This window comes from Nelusetta ayraudi, unplaced genomic scaffold (assembly GCF_046127955.1).
Source record: "Nelusetta ayraudi isolate G7.1 ecotype Tasmania unplaced genomic scaffold, CSIRO-AGI_Nayr_v1 ptg000042l, whole genome shotgun sequence".
NCBI classification, from domain to species: domain Eukaryota; kingdom Metazoa; phylum Chordata; class Actinopteri; order Tetraodontiformes; family Monacanthidae; genus Nelusetta; species Nelusetta ayraudi.
The window spans coordinates 18,123,409-18,142,901 of NW_027466092.1; the positions used below are offsets into that span (position 1 = coordinate 18,123,409).

A 19,493-nucleotide genomic window follows, 5' to 3' on the forward strand; every position below is an offset into this window, starting at 1 on the left:
TGCTGCATATATTTTTCATTGTTTTACATGGCTGAGAGCCAACTGCTTTGTTTTTCCTACTTGTTATCAAATTACGAATGGATTACATGAGTGGATGTATATACCAGGGGTCGGCGGCTCGTGGCTTCCTGCGCCTTTGGGAAATAAATGATGAGTATTTATTAATTTAAAAATGCATTTTATTTTAGTTTGTTAATTTCTAAAATGGAATTCTAAATTTAAAGATCATAGTGATCTTGTGAAATCTTTTCACTTTTAATATGCATCCCAACCGCCAGGGTTCGACACGTGTCTTGAACTTTTCAAACCCAGGTAGACAAACTATGAAGAATTGTTAAAGAGGAAAAGTGTCAGAATGTTTAGTACTGTTATTTAATTTTAAATGTCAAAAAAGGCTTTTGTGGCTCCAGTGTTTTCATTTCTGTAGGAAACGCGTCCAAATGGCTTTTTGAGTGGTAAAGGTTGCCGACCCTTGGTGTATACCAGGGGTCACCCGAAATATTGCACAACTCGTTGAGCTGTGTCTAAAATCCAATTTTATCCAACCTTGTTAAGTCATTGTTGATAATTATTGAGAACTCATTACCTTGATAAGCGTCTTCGCATAGGTGAGTATCATTAATAATATATAAGTCAGAGTGTTATTTCTGGCGCGTCTAGCACACTGATGGCGCTTTATATGACTCAGGACCCATGAAGTAGCTCTCGGTGCCAAAAAGCTTGGTGACTCCCGGTATATACGATACACAAATGTGACTGACACGACAAACAAACGCGGTTTGTCGGAAGGTTTGTGGCGCACAGCCTCGTCATTAAACCCTTTCACTAATAAGAGCGTGTATTACTAGCTCCCGCCTGTGGGCGGGGCTTCGTCTCTGACAGGAGGAAGTGGCGACGGCCAAACGGTGCGCACACAGCCAGGGCTTCACTCGCGTTTCCTCAATTGGTATCTGTATCGCAAGGATTTATTTATTTATTTATTTTAAGCACCCTATACAGGGAAATGCCTCTGAACGTATTTCATTCGTGAGTACGTCTGCATGTCCCTCGTCCCGGTGCAGGTGGCTGTTGTTTTTCCTCGAAGGGATAGTGCGCGCGACTCTTGCTCTGCTCGCTGTTAGCACACAAAGCTAGTCACCAGCTTCGTTCATCTTATTTTATTTCATTTCATCGAATGCAACATTGATTCAGTTGCGACTTCTCGTTCCGAAAGACAGGGCGGACGCTTGGCTAAGGTGGGGGTGGCTGCGTATTGGTGCCAGCGTGTCGCAAGGCTTCAGGTGGCGCGATACAAACATTGTGTTTCAGGTTCAGACAGGTTGTGTTTGTGTGAGCCGTTCTGTTTCCAAAGGCAATTGTGCTCCTCGCAGTTCTCTCCACGAAGGCTCTAACTTACACACCGATGTCTTTAATCTTTATATTAAATTGATGTTTACGCACACACCCTGCTTTGTCTCGTGCCTGAAACATGGGAGAATAATCTCAGTCTCACACCGTGTTACCCAGAGGGCGAGGGCACATTCAGTGTTATTGATTCTGCTAAATTCATCAGTCCCTCCATTCATGATCTAGGCTTCCATCGAGTCAGATCGCTTAACGTTGGCTGCAAAAGCCTCTGAAATGGTTTAAATCTGCAGAGAGCAGATTGTGCTTCCATAGTTGGCCAGAGACACAACAAAGTCAACGCCAAGGTGACCGTACCTGGAGAAAGTGCAAGTGTCACACAGGTAAGCCTTGAGAATTAAGCACCACAACCAACTGAGTCAAAATGTTTTTTATTTCTGGCAGCGGACAGCACTGAGATAACCTTTGCTTCTTGCGTCATCTGGTTCGAAAGCAGCATGCAGCCCGTGGCCAAGCGAGACGCCGGCATCTGGCCTCAAACCAGGAGCCTGCTCTACAAGAACCTGCTCATCAAATGGAGAACCAAGCAGCAGACCCTACAGGTGACCCACAGTGGCGGTTGACTGATCTTCCAACCGCAGACGCACGTGGTCGACAACTCTGATTGTCTCTTTGGCCTCGTTCAGACTGCCAACCAAAATCCAATTTGCAGCCCATCCAGATTGAAACTGGATGGCTCTTTTGTAGTCTGAACAGTCACAAACCACATGAAATCCAATTTTTGCAAGATGGATTGAAACCACCTTCGTGAGGTAGTTTCCAGTCGTATTTGGACAGATGCGTCTCAGTCTGAACAGCTCCAAACACACCGATGGGTTTTGACTGTCCGTGACTTCACTCTAGTCACGCAAGACCCAATGCACCAGACCAGAGGGCGCCATTCCAGGTGCGGAGCTGTAACGTAATGGAGCAGACAGAAGAGAGAGAACAGCAGTCCCTGGACAGAGGAGGAAACTCATTGGCTCATGAGTGTGTGGGGAGATACTTGCTCCATTCAAGCCGAGCTCCAGGGCATGTATCACAACAAATGCCGCTGTCGCAATTACATGTCACACACTGCACGCACTGGACGACACATCCACTCTGACGTCATTGCTACAGCAACCTGTCAGATCTGTCAATAATGTGGCCCAGTCTGAACAGAGCCAGATCCCATTTGGACACTTGCTGAAAACAGTGTGGACAGTCAGCCCTAAATATCAGATTTGAGAAGGAATCTGATTGGAGTCAGATTTGCCTGCAGTCTGAACGCAGCCTTCGTCTCTGATGTCTTCTCTCTCTCTCTCTCTCTCTCTCTCTCTCTCTCTCTCTCTTTCTCTCACTCCAGGAGCTCATCCTGCCTCTGCTGCTGCTGTTTCTTCTCATCCTCATCAGCGCCCTCAACCCTCACACCTATTATGGTGGCATCGACACCACGGACCTGGAAAGCACCGGTCCCCTCTTCAAGGCACTGGGCTACACACCCATCACCAACATCACCAACCACATCATGGAGGAGGTCGCCCAGGGATTACGTAAGTTCTTTGAAACCATCTCCTGAGGTTTCATTGCTTTCCATGATATTTCAAATAAATGGTGTTCCACAAGGTTCTGTTGAAGATTGTTCTTTTGTTTCGATATTTTAATTAGAAAAAGTTTTATTCACTCTTCAGGTTTCATTGTTTGCAAAGTGAATGGATTGGGAGGTAACACAAGGACACGTATTCTCCTTTTCTCCTCCTCTTCTCAGCCATGCAGGATCAACCGGAGATGTTCGCCACAGAGGAGGACCTGGAGAACGCCAGCCTGTACGAGCCATCCAGCTATGTTGGCGTTGTGTTCACGGACAGCTCGGCCATGTCGTACAAACTGCGCTTCCCTTACGATCAGCTGCCACAGCCCAGCGATTACACCGAATCGTTTGGTAACTCTTTGAAAAAAATGTTTTTTAATCTTGATTAAAAGTAACCAAGATTTCAACATTTCATAACCACCTCAGTGGGTGCTTGACATCGACCTTCCCAGTGTAACACGGGTGTGTTGTGGTCGTATCTGCAGCCAGCTGTTTGATCAGCTCCATGAACTGTCTAGCGGCTAACTACTGGTACTCGGGTTTCGTTCGCCTTCAGTCTTTGATCGATGCCGCCATTATTCGGGTGAGTCCCGCAGCGCCACTGCCAGCAGCTGAGTCACGCACAAACGCGCAAGTTCCGTCCTTCATCTCAAGATTCGTCCGACAGATGCAGACCAAGCGCTCGGTGTGGCGCGAGATGGACGTGAAGGTGGTCATGATTGGTCAGCCGCTCTCCGTGGAGGTGCAGAAGTACCCCCACGCCCTCATCTCCATCTACCTGGTGCTGGCCTTCACGCCTTTTGTCACCTTCCTCATCATCAACGTGGCCGCTGAGAAGGAGCAGCGGCTCAAAGACACCATGACCATGATGGGGCTGTACGACACTGCCTTCTGGTGAGTGCGGAGGACATTCGCTCCACTGTCAGATGGCTGTTGAAGTTATTTTCGTGGAGAAAGTAACCTGCCTCCTCTGTGATCCCATGACAGGCTCTCCTGGGGTCTCCTGTACGCCGCCCTGGTCACCGTCATGTCCATCCTGATGTCCGTCATCGCCACCTACACCGCCCTCTTCCCCAACAGCGACTTCTTCGTCATCTTCCTCCTCATCTTCCTCTATGGGATATCCTCCGTGAGTAGAGAGAGATTGCGACGAGCACCGTGCCGAGTACCCTCTGACCTCTGACCTCACCCCATCTCCTCCTCGTCTTTGCTGGCAGATTTTCTTCTCCTTCATGATCACGCCGCTGTTTAAGAAGCCCAAGTTTGCCAGCACGGTGGGCTCCTTGCTGACGGTGGTGTTTGGCTGCCTATCGCTCTTCACAATCCTCATCAAGGACTTCCCCCAGCCGCTGGTCTGGCTCTTCTGTCTGCTCTCCCCGAGCGCCCTCTCCATCGGCATCGCACAGGTACACAAAGCAGTGCTGCCCGGACATGGAGATCAGCCAGCAGGAGTGTGTGTGTGTGTGTGTGTGTGTGTGTGTGTGTGTGTGTGTGTGTGTGTGTGTGTGTGTGTGTGTGTGTGTGTGTGTGTGTGTGTGTGTGTGTGTGTGTGTGGTTTTACACACGCACGCACACACACACACAGCCGCCTCAATGGGGAGCAAAAGTGTGAATATGCACTCCAGTACATGTAGCATAGCGACCTGGCGCCTCCTGCAGCTCCTCAAGGAGATTCGAATGTACCTCTGGTTTGTTCCACTTTGTGCCACCCTTACTCACAAAACTGTTTTCCCCCGTGTGTGTGTGTAGGTGGTTTACCTGGAGGCTCAGGGATATGGCGCTGTGTTCTCTTCGCTGGCCAACGGCCCGCATCCTCTCTACATCCCTCTGCTCATGCTCATTCTCGACTGCATCCTTTACCTGCTGCTGGCCATCTACCTGGACCAGGTGCTGCCTGGTAAGCAAACACACCATCACATTGCGTCTCTTCGGTGTGTGTATGTTTTCTGACCTCAAAAGATTTTCCAAATCATTTTCTTCAACTTCACTGCCTCGTAACCGGCAGAATGGCATTCCCGCCATTGGCCGAGTGCACCTGGCCAGCCTGATGTAGAACCGTGTAACTAGTGCCAGCCCAGAGTAGACAGATTTATTCTCATGAGATAACTGGGGGCACCATTCTCCCCACAATAATTTAATCAAGAATATCTGAGGATTAAAAAACAACCCTGTGTTGCTTTGAATAAATTCTCTTATCCACAGGTGAGTTTGGGATGAGGCGTCCACTGCTGTACTTCCTGAAGCCGTCCTATTGGTCCAAACACAGGATGCAGTACACTGAAGTCAGCTCAGGCTATGACGCCGAGGCCAACGGCGGCCCCGGCGGCGATGAGTCCATGGAACCCGTCTCGCCCGAGTTCAGAGGGAAGGAGGCGATCCGGTAAAAACCTTGGTGTGATTGATGTGGACGCAGGCGTGGAAGCCGAAGTGTCGCCTCGAACTGGAGCGCACAGATCGGCTTGAATGCAACAAATATTTTCAAAGCGGGCAAAATATGTTCTCGGGGTGTCAAGTGGCCGAGTGTCTGTCGTGGTTACTGTCACTCACTCCTCCTTTCATTTGTGTTTCTACCCCCCACCTGGTTCCGCACGGCAGCATTTCCAACATCCACAAGGTGTACCGAGAGAAGGACAGCGTGGTGGAGGCCCTGAGAGGTGACACCTCATGATTCTTTCATATCAAGAGAGGAGCCTTGTAGCGTTCTTCACACAGGAAGAGGGAGTCATAGAAATGGAATCATATCTCGTTTACAGGAAGTTTTTTGTATGTGGAAAAAAAGCATTTAATTCCAAGTTTTTCTTCATGAATTAATTGCATTTGCTTACAAGAATTAAAGAGAAAAATACTGGTTTCTTTTAAAAAACAAAAAATTTGATTGATGACAGATGACTTCGAGCTTCAAATCCAATACTCTTTGTTCACAAACATAAATGTTAAGGAAACTCTTCTTCACACTGAAAAGCAGTAACCTTTAACAGCAGTCTTTGCTTTTGAAGGGCGTCCTCTGTCTGCTGGGTGAATCCGTGTTGTGACCGGACTGTTTCTGTTTCCTCAGGTTTGACCTTTGACATCTACGAGGGCCAGATCACGGCTCTGCTGGGACACAGCGGCGCCGGCAAGTCCACCCTTCTGAACATCCTGTGCGGCATCTGCCAGCCCACCAGCGGCACGGCCACCATGTACGGCTCCCCCGTGGCAGAGATCGCCGAGGCCGCAGAGATGAAGCGGCTGGTGGGAATCTGCCCCCAGTTCAACATCATCTTCGACGTGCTCACCGTGGAGGAACACCTGAAGATCTTCGCCGCAATCAAAGGCATCCCGCCGGCGGACGTCGACGCCGAGGTGAGCACCGCCTCTGTCTGACCATCAAAGTTATCAATTCGATGAACATAAGGGATCTACAGCGATAGATGTTTGTTTTTTTAAAGGTTGTAGAAGAAAGTCTTTGAGTTTTCTGGGATGTTGATGGTTGTGTCCTGCTGCTCTTTAAGGTGGACAAAGTGCTGAAGGACCTGGATCTGGACAAGATCAGAAAGGCTCAGGCCAAGAATCTGAGCGGAGGCCAGAAAAGGAAGCTGTCAGTGGGCATTGCCATCCTCGGAGACCCCAAGGTACGGAAGGGATCGTCCTCGTGAGATAAACCTCTGCTGTAAGATAGCCATCTTCAGCCTGATGTGCTCCAGTCAGGCATCATCTTCCTCTGTGATAATGTTGTTCAGCAGCATCATGGGTTCAAGCAGTGGGTGAAATACAGGGGACTCGGGGTGGGGTGGGGGTTCAGACCCCCAATTAACCCATGAGAGCCCCTGAAAGCCTCAAAGCAAAATTTTATTTTTTCAAAAAGCTGAAAAAGAATGAAAATATAATTTCCTTAAGATCACCTTGTCTAATATTAAATACTTTGAAAAAAGGTTTACAAAAAGGAAAAGGGATAGTGTTTGCACCTCCCCAGTCGACCCGGGTTCCTTGTCGCAGGTCTCCAAACCCATTGTTAACGACCTGGGGATAAAAGTGGACGCACACTTTAAAGTTTGATGGGATTAGAGCTGTGGTAAAAAGGAGCTTCTTCCAGTTGAGGCAGTTGGCAAAAATAAATCCCTTTCTGCACAGACAGCACTTTGAAACAGTACTCCACTCCTTTGTAACCACCCGGCTTGATTACTGTAATGCACTTTACATGGGGGTTAGTGAGTAAACCATTGCACGTCTGCAACCAGTACAGAATGCAGCTGCACGTCTTTTAACTGGCGCAAGGAAGTTCGAGCACAGGACACCGGTTTTAGCTTCACTTCGCTGGCTACCCGTCTTCATTTTAAAATTCTTTTACGTGCTTTTAAAGTCCTAAATGGTCTTGCCCCAGTGTAGCTCTCTGAACTTGTGCACCCCTAGTACACATCCAGCCGATCTTTCAGGTCAGCTGACCAGCTGCTTCTGAGGGTTCCCTAAATCAGCACCAGGCACCAAGCGTTCTCGGTTGCTGCCCCAAAACTGTGGAATGAAGTGCTGCTGCACATTAGGCACTGTTCAATTTTAAACCTCTTCTTAAAACGCACCTCTTGTCTTTAGCTTCTAACGTCACTTTGGTAACCTTCGTGTTTATTTCAATTGTGCTTTTTAAATAAAGTGGATTGGATTGGAAGAATAAATTAAAGGTTGATGTTACGAGCTCTGATGCAAAGAAGCTAGCCATGAATTATTGTAAGGTTATCATAGGCCTTCTGCATGTTAAGGAAATTTAGATTGGTATTGAGTAACAATCAGGAGGATGGGGACCCCCCCTCCCCTAATATTGATGATTATTTCACACACTGGTTTCAAGCCAGATTATGTTGTCCTGCCAGATGTATCCCCTCTGGTCCGCTAGCATCTTAATGTTTGCTCCTGCAGATCCTCCTCCTGGATGAACCCACAGCAGGTATGGATCCCTGCTCCAGACACCAGGTGTGGTCTCTGCTGAAGAGCCGGAGAGCCGGGAGGGTCATCGTCCTCTGCACCCACTACATGGACGAGGCCGATATCCTGGCTGGTACTGACTTTCTTCTCATCCCTCTTCATAATGTCAGTCGCATCCTCGCGACGGTCAGGGTTGCGCTGAAGAGCGATGAGAATCTCCAATGTTGTTGTGTCTGCAGATCGCAAAGCCGTGATTTCTCAGGGACTGCTGAAGTGCGTCGGCTCTTCGCTGTACCTCAAACTCAAGTGCGGAGTCGGCTATCACCTCAGGCAGGGAGACTTTGTTTTATATCTTCATCATAACTGACCGAAGGCTTTTTATTGCTGCCTGGATCCGGTTGCTGGAGTGGTGTTTGTCCCGCAGGATGTCTGTCACAGAGAGCTGCGACGCCGACAAGATCTCCTCACTGGTGAAGTTCCACGTTCCCAAAGTGAAGCTGCGCCAGCAACTAGAGGCCGAGCTGACGTTCATGCTGCCGTTTGAGAACATGGGCATGTTGCCAGGTCAGACCTTTGTCAGTCTCTGTCTTTTACAAGGGTGGGCTGAAGACTATAGCTGGAATCTGACTTGTTGACAATGGAAGAACATGTATTTTCTCAACACCAAGGAGACGATCTTCCTGTTCCTTTGCCCTTCACACAGGTTTGTTTGCGGAGCTAGACAATCAAAAGCACCTGGGCATCATCAACTACGGCGTTTCCATGACGACCCTGGAGGATGTGTTTCTTCGGCTGGAGGCCGAGTCCGAGGTGGACCAGGCCGGTCAGTGTTGTGTTCCAATAGGGCCATAAAACATCCACAAACTCTGTTTGTCCAAGGGGATAAAGTAACAATGTGTGTGTGTGTGTGTGTGTGTGTGTGTTTTGTGTCCAGACTACAGCGTGTTCAACCAGGAGCAGGCGGACGAGGAGCCTGACGACGCTTCCACTGACAGCGTGGACCAGAAGCTGCTCATCTTCCAGGACGGCAAGCCGGGCACGGTGTCCGGCCACGCCCTGTGGCGGCAGCAGTTCAGCTCAGTGGCCTGGCTGCACATGGTCAACATGAGGAGGGAGCGGAAGGCCTTTGTCTACACGTCAGAATCCCTCCCTGCACAGCTGGGCTCAACCTAAATCCAATCCATTCCGTTTTGTGTCAATCAAGCCAGCACCTGTCCTCCCTCCCTCCCTCTCCTCCCGCAGGCTGACCATGTTCCTGTCGTTCGTGGCCACACTCCTCCTCCTGTCGCTGGTCACGGGAAAACTCCAGATCAACGCCCCCAGCCGCCAGTTTCTGCCCATCTACCTGCTGAAGAGGAACGAGGCCCCGCACAGATACACCACCAGCCTGCTGGTCCAGAATTCCTCAGGTCAGCCAGCCCTGGCCTGATTTACTATTTTTATACTGGTAAAAGCTTAATATACAGCCCATAAATACATTAATAAAAGAGTATACTGCCAGTAAATCTCCCAGTAAAAGTAATTTGGTTTTCCTGCCCTTAAATATGGTCCTTATACTTATACGTATATCTTGCACCGCCATATTTCCAAGGAAGCCAGTGTGGACAATCCAGTCCGACTGGCAGCGAGTTTCATATTTAGGGTGAATGCTTCCTCAAATAAAACAACGAAGAAGAAGGTGGAAGAGGTATCTTGGTTTGCGTGCGATGGCCACCGTAGTTCACTGGCAAACTCTGGAGAGGGTGAAGGAGTTTTATGTCGCTGTTTCTTCTCAAAATCTCCAAGCGAGGGATGTTACCAATTAATTGATTATTGATTAATTGCCAATTAAGAATTTAATTGATTAAATGATTTGCATTTAATTTAATTTCTTTTTTACATGGGTAGTTAATATCATTATAACAGTGCAGTGGCATTTTGTTTTGTTTTTTCAAAAAAAGGTTAAATGTTTGCGGTGTTTCTACTGTTCTCTAATGTAAAACTGGGTCACATTAGCCCCTCAACATTATTTAAAATGTGAATTAAATAATGTGTTCCTTACACATTTTTCACTGGGAAATTTAGGTTCTCAGTAAAAATTGCCACTTATCAATGTATCGTGAATCGATCAATGAGGTCAATCAACTAACGATTAATGACTTAATCAATAATTTGCATTCCTACTCCAAACATTACACATTAAACCTTTAAACATCTTCTGCTGCCCTCAAACAGAGTCGGACATCTCCAACTTCATCCACAACCTCGAGTCTCAGAACATCCGGGTGGAAATGATGACGCACAACGACTATGTGGCCGCCGCCCCTCACAGCGCCGCCATCAACGTGACCGGTTCCAGCAAGGTCGGCTGAACTCTGACCTCTGGCTCGAGGACTCGTGCACTGCCCCCCCCCCCGCTAACGCTCCTCTACCAACAGGGTTTCAAGTACAGCTTGGCGTTCAACAGCACCACCGTGCACTCGCTGCCCATGGTGGTCAACGTCCTCAGCAACGCTCTCCTCAGGGGCCTGAACGGCAGCGGGCGGATCCGCACCTGGACCGAACCCTTTGATTACGTGAGTGTCGGAGGTCCGTCTGGTTCCAGGAGCCGGTAACTGAGATTCAGGGTTCTCTTCCTTCTCGCGTCCTGCAGCAAGTCCCTGACTCCACATCCTACAACCTGGCTTACATGGAGGCCATCGTCCTGGGAATGCTAGCAGCCGGGATGCCAGCGTACTTTGCGATGGACCACACCCGAGACAGAGAGGTGAGCGGTGTGATTGCGAGCCCAGCACATTGTTATCTTTGACCACTGGCCACTGGCAGCCCCTGCATTTCATGTCCAGGCCTTCAGTTACATTGTACTGAGTCCTACCTAAATGAATACACCTCACGATACCATAAATATTGGCAAAACATAAAGTAAAAAAATTTGTTAGCACTAGCCAACAAAGTGAGGCAAAAGTGCGCTTAAACAAGTTTGTCCAATAAACTGCACATTGTTACTGTTTCATACACTGTAACTCTCCAATGACAACAACAAAATAACTTAATTAAAAATAAAAGTTTTTACATTTATTTTTAAGAGTATGCAACAGCAAAACAATTGAACAATGATGCGTCTCATTATTTACATCATAAATTGCAGATGATTCAGCAGTTTGACTTCTCCTCCCTCCACCACCGGATCTCGAGGTTTAGTTAAGTCTTTCAGGCTCTCACAAGTGCTTATCCAATCACAGTTCAGTGTAAGGTGTAAGGCCAGCCTGACCTTGGCATCGCAGACTCGATCTCTTGATTTGAGACTCCGATGCAAAGGAATGATGCTATGCAATTCAATGAGTTTGATTATTTATTCACCAAAATACAAACATTCTGTATTTTTCAATTTAAATCTAAAGGTCTAACAATAACAAGGCAAGTGCAATATACTTTATGAAAAATAAATTAACCTTTCCTTATTGTTTACAAATGCAATAAATGTAAACTGTTCTTGCTGTTGCTGTAAACAGACACCAGCCTAACTGTCATAATAAAACAGTCATGACAGTGAAATAGCTTGGCTGTGATGAGAAATTGAAGACAGAAAAAGATTAAAATACTCAAAAATAATAATGTCGTAGTTACTTGAACTCAATCAAAATTAGTGAGCAATGCAACTACTCATTGGTCTGTGACTTTCAGTCCATACTGTATTATTCAACTGACATGTTCCAATCTAAGGTTTTTCTTTAGGAATATCAGTTGATCCAGCACAGCGCAGTGCTGTAACTTTCAGCACAGCACTCCTTCCGCTGCGCCAGAATTCAGGAGTCCGGCGGTGGCCAGTGTTCTTTGTTGTTGGGCACATTTGGTGTCGTTCACGCCAGACTTGAAGCGGCACGCACCTCCGTGGCCAACTCGCGCAGCGATCGTTTCGGCGTCTGGTCTATCTTTTATTTTAACTGCGCTGTGCTGTAAGTTACAGCACTGCGCTGGGCAGTGCTGTATCTGTCTGTGATGGACGTAAAAACCGATGCATCTAGATTTAATCCCAAAATTGCATCGATTCACGGCTGCTCTACCGATGCACTCGCATCGTGCCCGCGCGTGTCCGTGTATCGATACGTTTCGGTTAATCTTCCCATCCCTACAGCAGACATGAGTGTGCAATGTTGATTCTGCTGACCTCAGCTAGATTTCATCCTGACATCAGAAGCTAGCTGAAATATGATTGGATGAAAACTCTACCCCAATGTACAACACTGGAAGCAGCACACTGAAGTGGATATAATGTGATGAACACACTATGGAGAATTACTGTTTTTTTTATCATGTTTGCGGGGAAAAGTAACTTTTCTTGGTGTATTTAGGCTAGCAGAGCAGGTCTTGCTAGCCCGCCACTGTCTCTCTCTCTCTCTCTCTCTCTGACTCTCTGTCTCTCTCTCTTCTCCTTCAACCGCAGATCAAGTGTCGCTCCACCCTGCGGATCTCCGGTCTGCTGCCCTCGGCCTACTGGTGCGGCCAGGCAGCGGTGGACATCCCCTTCTACTACCTCCTCCTGTCCCTCATGTGTATCACCTTGTTCTCTCTGGACAAGGGGAACCTGCTCAGCTCCAGCAACCTCAGCGCCCTGGTCCGTCTCCCATTTTTCTTTTCACCAATCCAGCTTCTTCAATAGGCATACGGCTGGAACCTGCTTCAACTTCTCATGTTGTTACTGACCCTCTCCAGGTTCTGTGCATCGGCGGCTTCGGCCCGGCAATGATCCTCCTCACCTACGTGGTTACGTTCTGCTTTTCCCGAGTCCAGAGCAACAGGGATTTCGTATCGGTCATTTCGATGATGGTGAGTCTGGACACAGCGAGCCCGCAGTCTGATTAATATCTTAACTGAAGTGGATGCTCGGAGTCCAGTCGAGTTGAGTTTGAGTTGTTCAGTCAAACAAACTATAAATAACACAAGTTCACATTTTTAACAGTGTCGTCCTAAAGAAGAAAATGTGACTGAAAATGTACAGGTTAAAGAAGCATAAGCTTATTTTCAGGCCGTCCTATGATGGATCATAGGATGTCAACATTTTTATAAATACAATTACAAATAATTACATCTGATATAATCGCTGTTTCAAATAAAGGAAGAAATGATGAAACAAATCAAATCTTAAACTTGTAGCCCTCAAAAATAGTTTTGCACACCATCCAGTTTGAAAACTAGAAATGTTGCTCATTCCTAATTCACTATTGGCATCATTCCATAACCAAACACCAATCGCAGATACACACTCCCTTTTCATTTCTTTTTTGGCCTTTGGTATCTTGAATATGCAGACATGTCTTAAATTCTATTTTGTTTCTTGAGAACAGAAAACCTTTGTAAACTGACTTGAAGTAAATTTGATTCAACTCTCTAAATTATTTGTATTGTTTTATAATATACCAGGTCTTTGAATTTTATGGGATTTCATAAACAGTTGGTCAGTATGTGCACTCTAATCTGCCTTGTTTATAAATCCTATGGCTCGTTTTGTTTTTTTTAGTCGCTCTCTCTCCATGATTTTTTCCTTGCTTTGTCTCAGGTGTCCGTGGTCTCTGCCTCGTTGGGACACATGTTCAGCAACGATTACCTCGGGTTCATCAGGGGCCTGCACAACGTTCTGTGTTTCTTCAACCCTCTGTATCCTCTCATGGGCTGTCTCGATTGCATCACAAAGGTGGGACTAGATGTGTCTCACTTGCCGTCCAAACCCTGAGATGTACGTTCTGCAGGTCTCACCGCTGCTCTGTTTCTCCGCCTCCAGGCAGCCTACATGACCTCCCACTACGAAGAGAACTTTCTGTGGAAGAACCTGCTGATCTCTGTCGTCGCTGTACGGCTGCGATTTCATTGTTTTCATTCATTTTTTTCAATTTACTCCAGTGGCACAGAAAGCCAGGCTGAGACACTGATGTGTGCTCTTTGTTTGCGTTCAGCCCTACCTCCATTGCATCCTGCTGCTCTTCCTGCTGCGCTGGCTGGAGATCCCGCGCGGAGGAAGAACCACGAAGAACGATCAGTTCTGCAGGTGACAGTCAGACCTCCATCGACTTTTAACACTCGGTTCAGCCGGAGAGACTCCGCAGGTTTTCACAGCTCAAATTTCCACAGGATCTCATTGAAATCCAAACACAAAGTGGAAAAGAACCTAGAGGAGGGTCTGAACGAGGATGAGGACGTTCAGATGGAGAGGACCAGGGTGAAGAACGCCCTGAGCGGTCAGTCCCACGAGGAGGTGAGCTGAGGGAGTGTCGTTTCCACAGTGAGCGTTTTGACTGGTGGAAAGTGAATGATAATGATAATGATAGATCCTCTCCACTGTACAGAAACCTTTGGTGGTGGTGAGCAATCTGAGCAAGCAGCACTCTGGCAAAGCAGAGCGTCAGTCCGTCATCAAGACCAGGAAAGCAGAAGCTAAGAACATCTCGTTTTGCATTCGCAAAGGTGCGTCGTCTGCTTTCAAGTCTGTACACAGTGGAAGAATCGTTGATTATTGCGATTTATTATTATTGTTAGTAGTAGTAGTAGTGGTGTCTTGAGACAAATGTTCTTTTTGTGAATCATCAGAAGGTAGCAGGCTTCCATCCTGGTTGTATCGAAATGCTAAATGTTGCTTCCCCAGGTGAAGTTCTGGGACTGCTGGGTCCAAACGGCGCTGGGAAGAGCACCGTCATGCACATGTTGTCAGGAGACACTGACCCCACTGCAGGCCAGGTACAGTCCTCAGAACAGGGCTCGCCGCTTGCCGCCACCAGCTCTGCCGTCCAGTCACGTGGCTCTTCTTCTGACGTCCAGGTTCTGATGGGCAACTACGGTACAGAGTCCAGTCAGGCAGACACCTCCCTGGACCATGTGGGATACTGTCCGCAGGAGAACCCTCTGTGGCCGAGGGTCACGCTGCGGGAGCACCTGGAGATCTATGCTGCCATCAAGGGCATGAGAGGACAGGACGTTCCAAAGATCATCACACAGTGAGTTCTGGTCCAAGACTGCAGATGGTTAAAGGACGTCTCAGTTCAGGTCGACAAATGTATGAGCTCCAGGATAGAAGAACATCTCGACAGGCACAGAAACACTCTAGCAACAACTGGATCATCAGCAGGTAGATTATAATCTAGGTAGTATTTGGTTCATGAGAATACTCGGCAGAGGAACCTCCCAGCAGCTATGAGGAACATCTCAGCAGGTTAGAGCAACATCTCAGCAGGTTAGAGGAACATCTCAGCAGGTTGCAGCAACATCTCAGCAGGTTGCAGGAACATCTCAGCAGGTTGCAGGAACATCTCAGCAGGTTAGAGCAACATCTCAGCAGGTTAGAGCAACATCTCAGCAGGTTAGAGCAACATCTCAGCAGGTTAGAGCAACATCTCAGCAGGTTGCAGGAACATCTCAGCAGGTTAGAGGAACATCTCAACATCTCAGCAGGTTAGAGGAACATCTCAGCAGGTTAGAGCAACATCTCAGCAGGTTAGAGCAACATCTCAGCAGGTTGCAGGAACATCTCAGCAGGTTGCAGGAACATCTCAGCAGGTTAGAGGTTCATCAGCAGATTGCAGGAACATCTCAGCAGGTAGAGGAACATCTCAGCAGGTTGCAGGAACATCTCAGCAGGTAGAGGAACATCTCAGCAGGTTGCAGGAACATCTCAGCAGGTAGAGGAACATCTCAGCAGGTTAGATGAGCATCTCAGCAGGTAGAGGAACATCTCAGCAGGTTGCAGGAACATCGCAGCAGGTAGAGGAACATCTCAGCAGGTTAGAGGAACATCTCAGGAATCTCTCTCTCTCTCTGAACAAATATTGCTCTTCCAGTGCTGGCTTGCTAACGATCAGTGTGAGGACGGACCAGGCGGCTCTTCCTCCGTCAGATCTCACCAGCTGTTCATTTGACAATTGCTGTTTTGTGCTCAGGATAGTGAACGCTCTGGAGCTGAAGGACCACCTGGACAAACAGGCCAAGACATTGTCAGTGGGTCTGAGGAGGAAGGTGAGAACCACACACGAAACACTCCGGTGTCCTGTAGGATGGTGTTTGTCGACCTTTTTTGAGCTATGGCACATTTTTTACATTGAAAAAAAAAATCCCGTGGCACACCAGCAACTAAAAATATTATAAAATGACACTTTAGCCTAATAATGGCAGTATAGTGTCTTAATGTATCAATACTCACTCAGTGTGAAACCTGGTCCTGTTTAGATGCACACAAAGCTGATATCCTGGGAGGAAAGAAGGCTCACATCCCTTTCACAGCACAGTCACTCAACAATGGAGTGTTATTTATTTTGACCAATTAAGTGAAATTTGATCATTTTCCACGGCACACCTGACATTAACTCACTGTCCACGGATGACGTTGCCTGCCGTCCCTTCCAGCTGTGCTTTGCGCTGAGCATGATCGGAAACCCGCAGATTATTCTGCTGGACGAGCCGTCGTCAGGGATGGACCCCAAATCCAAACAGCGCATGTGGTGAGACCTGAGTTCCCGTCAGCAGCAGCCTGGTTGCCTCCGGAGCTTCTCCTCTGACCGTGTGTGTGTGTGTGTGTGTGTGTGTGTGTGTGTGTGTGTGTGTGTGTGTGTGTGTGTGTGTGTGTGTGTGTGTGTGTGTGTGTTTGTGTGTGTGTGTGTGTGTGTGTGTGTGTGTGTGTGTGTGTGTGTGTGTGTGTGTGTCCCTGCAGGAGAGCCCTCCGTGCTGCCTTCAAGAACCGCCAGCGGGGGGCCATCATCACCACGCACTACATGGAGGAGGCGGAGGCCGTGTGTGACCGCGTGGCCATCATAGTGTCAGGACAGCTGAGGTCGGCGGTCGCCACCACCACCACGAGGAGGGGAGGCTCTCCGTAGGAACACGCTAACGTTCGATTACCCCCCCCCCCAGGTGCATCGGCTCCATCCAGCACCTGAAGGCCAAGTACGGCCGGGGCTACAGCCTGGAGGTCAAGCTGGGAGAGGAGCTGACGGCGCCGCAGCGGGTGACTCCGCTGCACGACGAGATCCTGAGATTGTTTCCTCACGCCACTCGGCAGGAGAGGTGAGGAAGAGGGAAGGGAGTCGGGGCGGGGGGGTGTTAAGGGGTGGGGGGTGCGGTTTGTTCAAAGGTTTGCCGAGAGCCTCTTTCATCGCTCTGCTTTGTTGACAGCTTTGCTACGCTGCTGGTGTACAAGGTCCCAATGGAGGACGTCAAATCGCTGTCCCGCTCCTTCGCTCAGCTGGAGAACGGTGAATCCACACACACACACACACACACACACACACACACACACACCTCTTTCTCTTTTGGTTGCTTTGCATGGTTTTCTCGTGCACTGGCTCAGCACGAGCGCCGTCCTTCTCCGTTTCCCTTCATAGACGAAAGTTTGATGCTATGCTTCTGATTGGTTCTCCTGTCAAGTTCAGGAGTGCAGCGCCACCATCAGTTGTATTGTTTCTCTCTGTTTTCAGTCCCACTGGTAACTCAACACTAGCTGTGTTTCCATTACAGTTTTTCGCAAAATAAAAGCGATATTTCTAAAATTTCGACAAAGTACAATTGCGATTTGCAGGTGTTTCCGTCGTAATTCTCGTAAAATCTCGTCCTGCAAGACTCCACTTTGAAGAGGATGGAGGTACAAAGCATTTTGCCATAAACCTGCATTTCGATGTTGTTTGCTGCCAAGAATGGTTATGTTTTTCTTTGATTACTTATAAAAAATGTTCAGTGATCCGCCATTTTCACTTGAAGTGAATTGGTCACGTGACCTCGTACATCTCATCCGGTGACGTGTAAATGCAAAAAAAGTGCTTCCATTACACTTTGTGATATACTTCAATATGGATACGTCTACGGTCGAGGTTTCATTTACCAGCTTTTTATTGGGATATTTAGCTTTTGGACAATTCCAGGGGTCATGGAAACGCAGCTGCTGCCAGGTCTAAACAATTGGGAAGATTTATTCAAAATTTAGAAAAGTAATCAAACGGAATTAGTTACATGACTTTGATAAAGTTACACGACTATTACATTCTTAATAAGGTAACTTGTAATTGTGTCCAATTACATTTGAAAAGTGATCTTCCCAACGCTGCCTGCGCGTGCGTGCGCTGCTGCCGCTCACTCTGTGTCTTCATCCTCGCAGCCAAGAAGACCTTCAACTTCCAGGAGTACAACTTCTCCCAGTGCACCTTGGAGCAGGTGAGATGCACCCTGGTTACCCCCCCCACACACACACACACACACACACACACCCTAGTGATCATGTGACTGCTGCTGCAGTACCCTCCTCTCCTCTCACCTGCCGCAGGTGTTCATGGAGTTCGCCAAGGAGCAGGAGAGCGAGGAGGTGGAGGTGGGCTCGCTCAGCACCACCTTCCAGTGGCACCGCCTGCGTCAGGACGGCTCCATCTCGCTGAGCCACGCCGACAGCGTGGTGCACCAGCTCTGAGCTCTGAGCGGCGAGCCAACGCGACCCCACCTGGGAGGGTCAATGACGGCGGCCGACCACCTCGAGACCCTCGCTGCACCGCGCCACACACAGCTGAGTCTGCCTGCCTGTGTGTGTGTGTGTGTGTGTGTGTGTGTGTGTGTGTGTGTGTGTGTGTGTGTGTGTGTGTGTGTGTGTGTGTGTGTGTGTGTGTGTGTGTGTGTGTGTGTGTGTGTGTGTGTGTGTGTGCTCAGGCTCAGGGCTGTGATGGCGCCGCCCTATGGGTGGTCCACTGGTGCTGTGTTCCTGCTGGCATGCCGCGACCAAAAATGAAAACTCCTTTTTAATATTTTTTTTACCCTCACAGGGAGAAAAACCTCTTAATGTTTCTAGTCTCCGTCATCACATCAGGTGTGTGTGTGTGTGTGTGTGTGTGTGTGTGTGTGTGTGTGTGTGTGTGTGTGTGTGTGTGTGTGTGTGTGTGTGTGTGTGTGTGTGTGTGTGTGTGTGTGTGTGTGTGTGTGTGTGCACATCACCCTCACTCTTCTTGGTCACCACATACACACTCACAGAGAGCGCCTTGTCTGGTTTGGCATCGGCAGCACGTGTAGAAAACTGCTTGAAAGAGCCAGGAGGAGGTTGCAATGCTGCTCACCAGCAGGTTTACACACGCACACATACACTCACATACACTCACACACACACACACACACAGCCGCCTCAATGGGGAGCAAAAGTGTGAATATGCACTCCAGTACATGTAGCATAGCGACCTGGCGCCTCCTGCAGCTCCTCAAGGAGATTCGAATGTACCTCTGGTTTGTTCCACTTTGTGCCACCCTTACTCACAAAACTGTTTTCCCGTGTGTGTGTGTGTGTGTGTGTGTGTGTGTGTGTGTGTGTGTGTGTGTGTGTGTGTGTGTGTGTGTGTGTGTGTGTGTGTGTGTGTGTGTGTGTGTGTTGTTTTGTATCTCTGTATATATACATATTTAGTGTGGGGTGCAATACTTAATCCATGTATTATTGATTCAAAAGAAAGCATTGTAATTATTTTGTGAGAGATGGCGTTTTCAAAAGGGACTCGAGTGGGACACCTTCATCACTCTTCATGGCAGTTGTTTGTGAGGTGGAGAAAACACAAACACACACACACACACACGTGTTCTGCCTTAGGTTTCCATCCTGTGCACTCTGTCCTCTCTGAAAGTGAAACAGTGATTCAGTGCAGGTGTAGCACGTTGCTTCAGGAAG

At 48.1% G+C, this 19,493-nt stretch overlaps 1 protein-coding gene and 1 long non-coding RNA gene across 3 annotated transcripts; one reads left to right on the forward strand and one right to left on the reverse strand.

Annotated features, from left to right (window-relative positions):
* The first annotated feature begins 868 nt into the window (after window positions 1-868).
* abca5 (ATP-binding cassette, sub-family A (ABC1), member 5) lies at window positions 869-18,734 on the forward strand. Of its 2 annotated transcripts, none has more exons than XM_076035114.1 (39): window positions 869-1,727; window positions 1,838-1,946; window positions 2,732-2,918; window positions 3,134-3,307; window positions 3,442-3,539; window positions 3,624-3,850; window positions 3,944-4,085; window positions 4,174-4,362; window positions 4,706-4,853; window positions 5,159-5,336; window positions 5,552-5,610; window positions 6,012-6,298; window positions 6,448-6,567; window positions 7,844-7,982; window positions 8,089-8,179; window positions 8,274-8,413; window positions 8,553-8,672; window positions 8,784-8,985; window positions 9,092-9,258; window positions 10,064-10,191; window positions 10,267-10,404; window positions 10,482-10,595; window positions 12,273-12,443; window positions 12,542-12,655; window positions 13,386-13,520; window positions 13,608-13,676; window positions 13,780-13,871; window positions 13,955-14,078; window positions 14,170-14,287; window positions 14,466-14,557; window positions 14,639-14,814; window positions 15,754-15,829; window positions 16,217-16,311; window positions 16,521-16,640; window positions 16,721-16,873; window positions 16,982-17,061; window positions 17,958-18,013; window positions 18,123-18,402; window positions 18,497-18,734. In XM_076035114.1, exons 2-38 carry the CDS (start codon window positions 1,842-1,844, stop codon window positions 18,261-18,263), a joined length of 4,965 nt encoding a protein of 1,654 aa, XP_075891229.1. In that variant the 5' UTR covers window positions 869-1,727; window positions 1,838-1,841; the 3' UTR covers window positions 18,264-18,402; window positions 18,497-18,734. The 2 variants fall into 2 exon arrangements, with proteins under 2 accessions (XP_075891229.1, XP_075891230.1); XM_076035115.1 differs by having other exon boundaries at window positions 1,841-1,946.
* Window positions 18,655-19,368, reverse strand: LOC142894020 (uncharacterized). Its single transcript, XR_012927763.1, has 2 exons — window positions 18,924-19,368; window positions 18,655-18,892 (listed from the first exon to the last, which is right to left on the reverse strand). It is a non-coding gene; the product is annotated as an uncharacterized LOC142894020 (long non-coding RNA).
* Window positions 19,369-19,493: the final 125 nt, after the last annotated feature.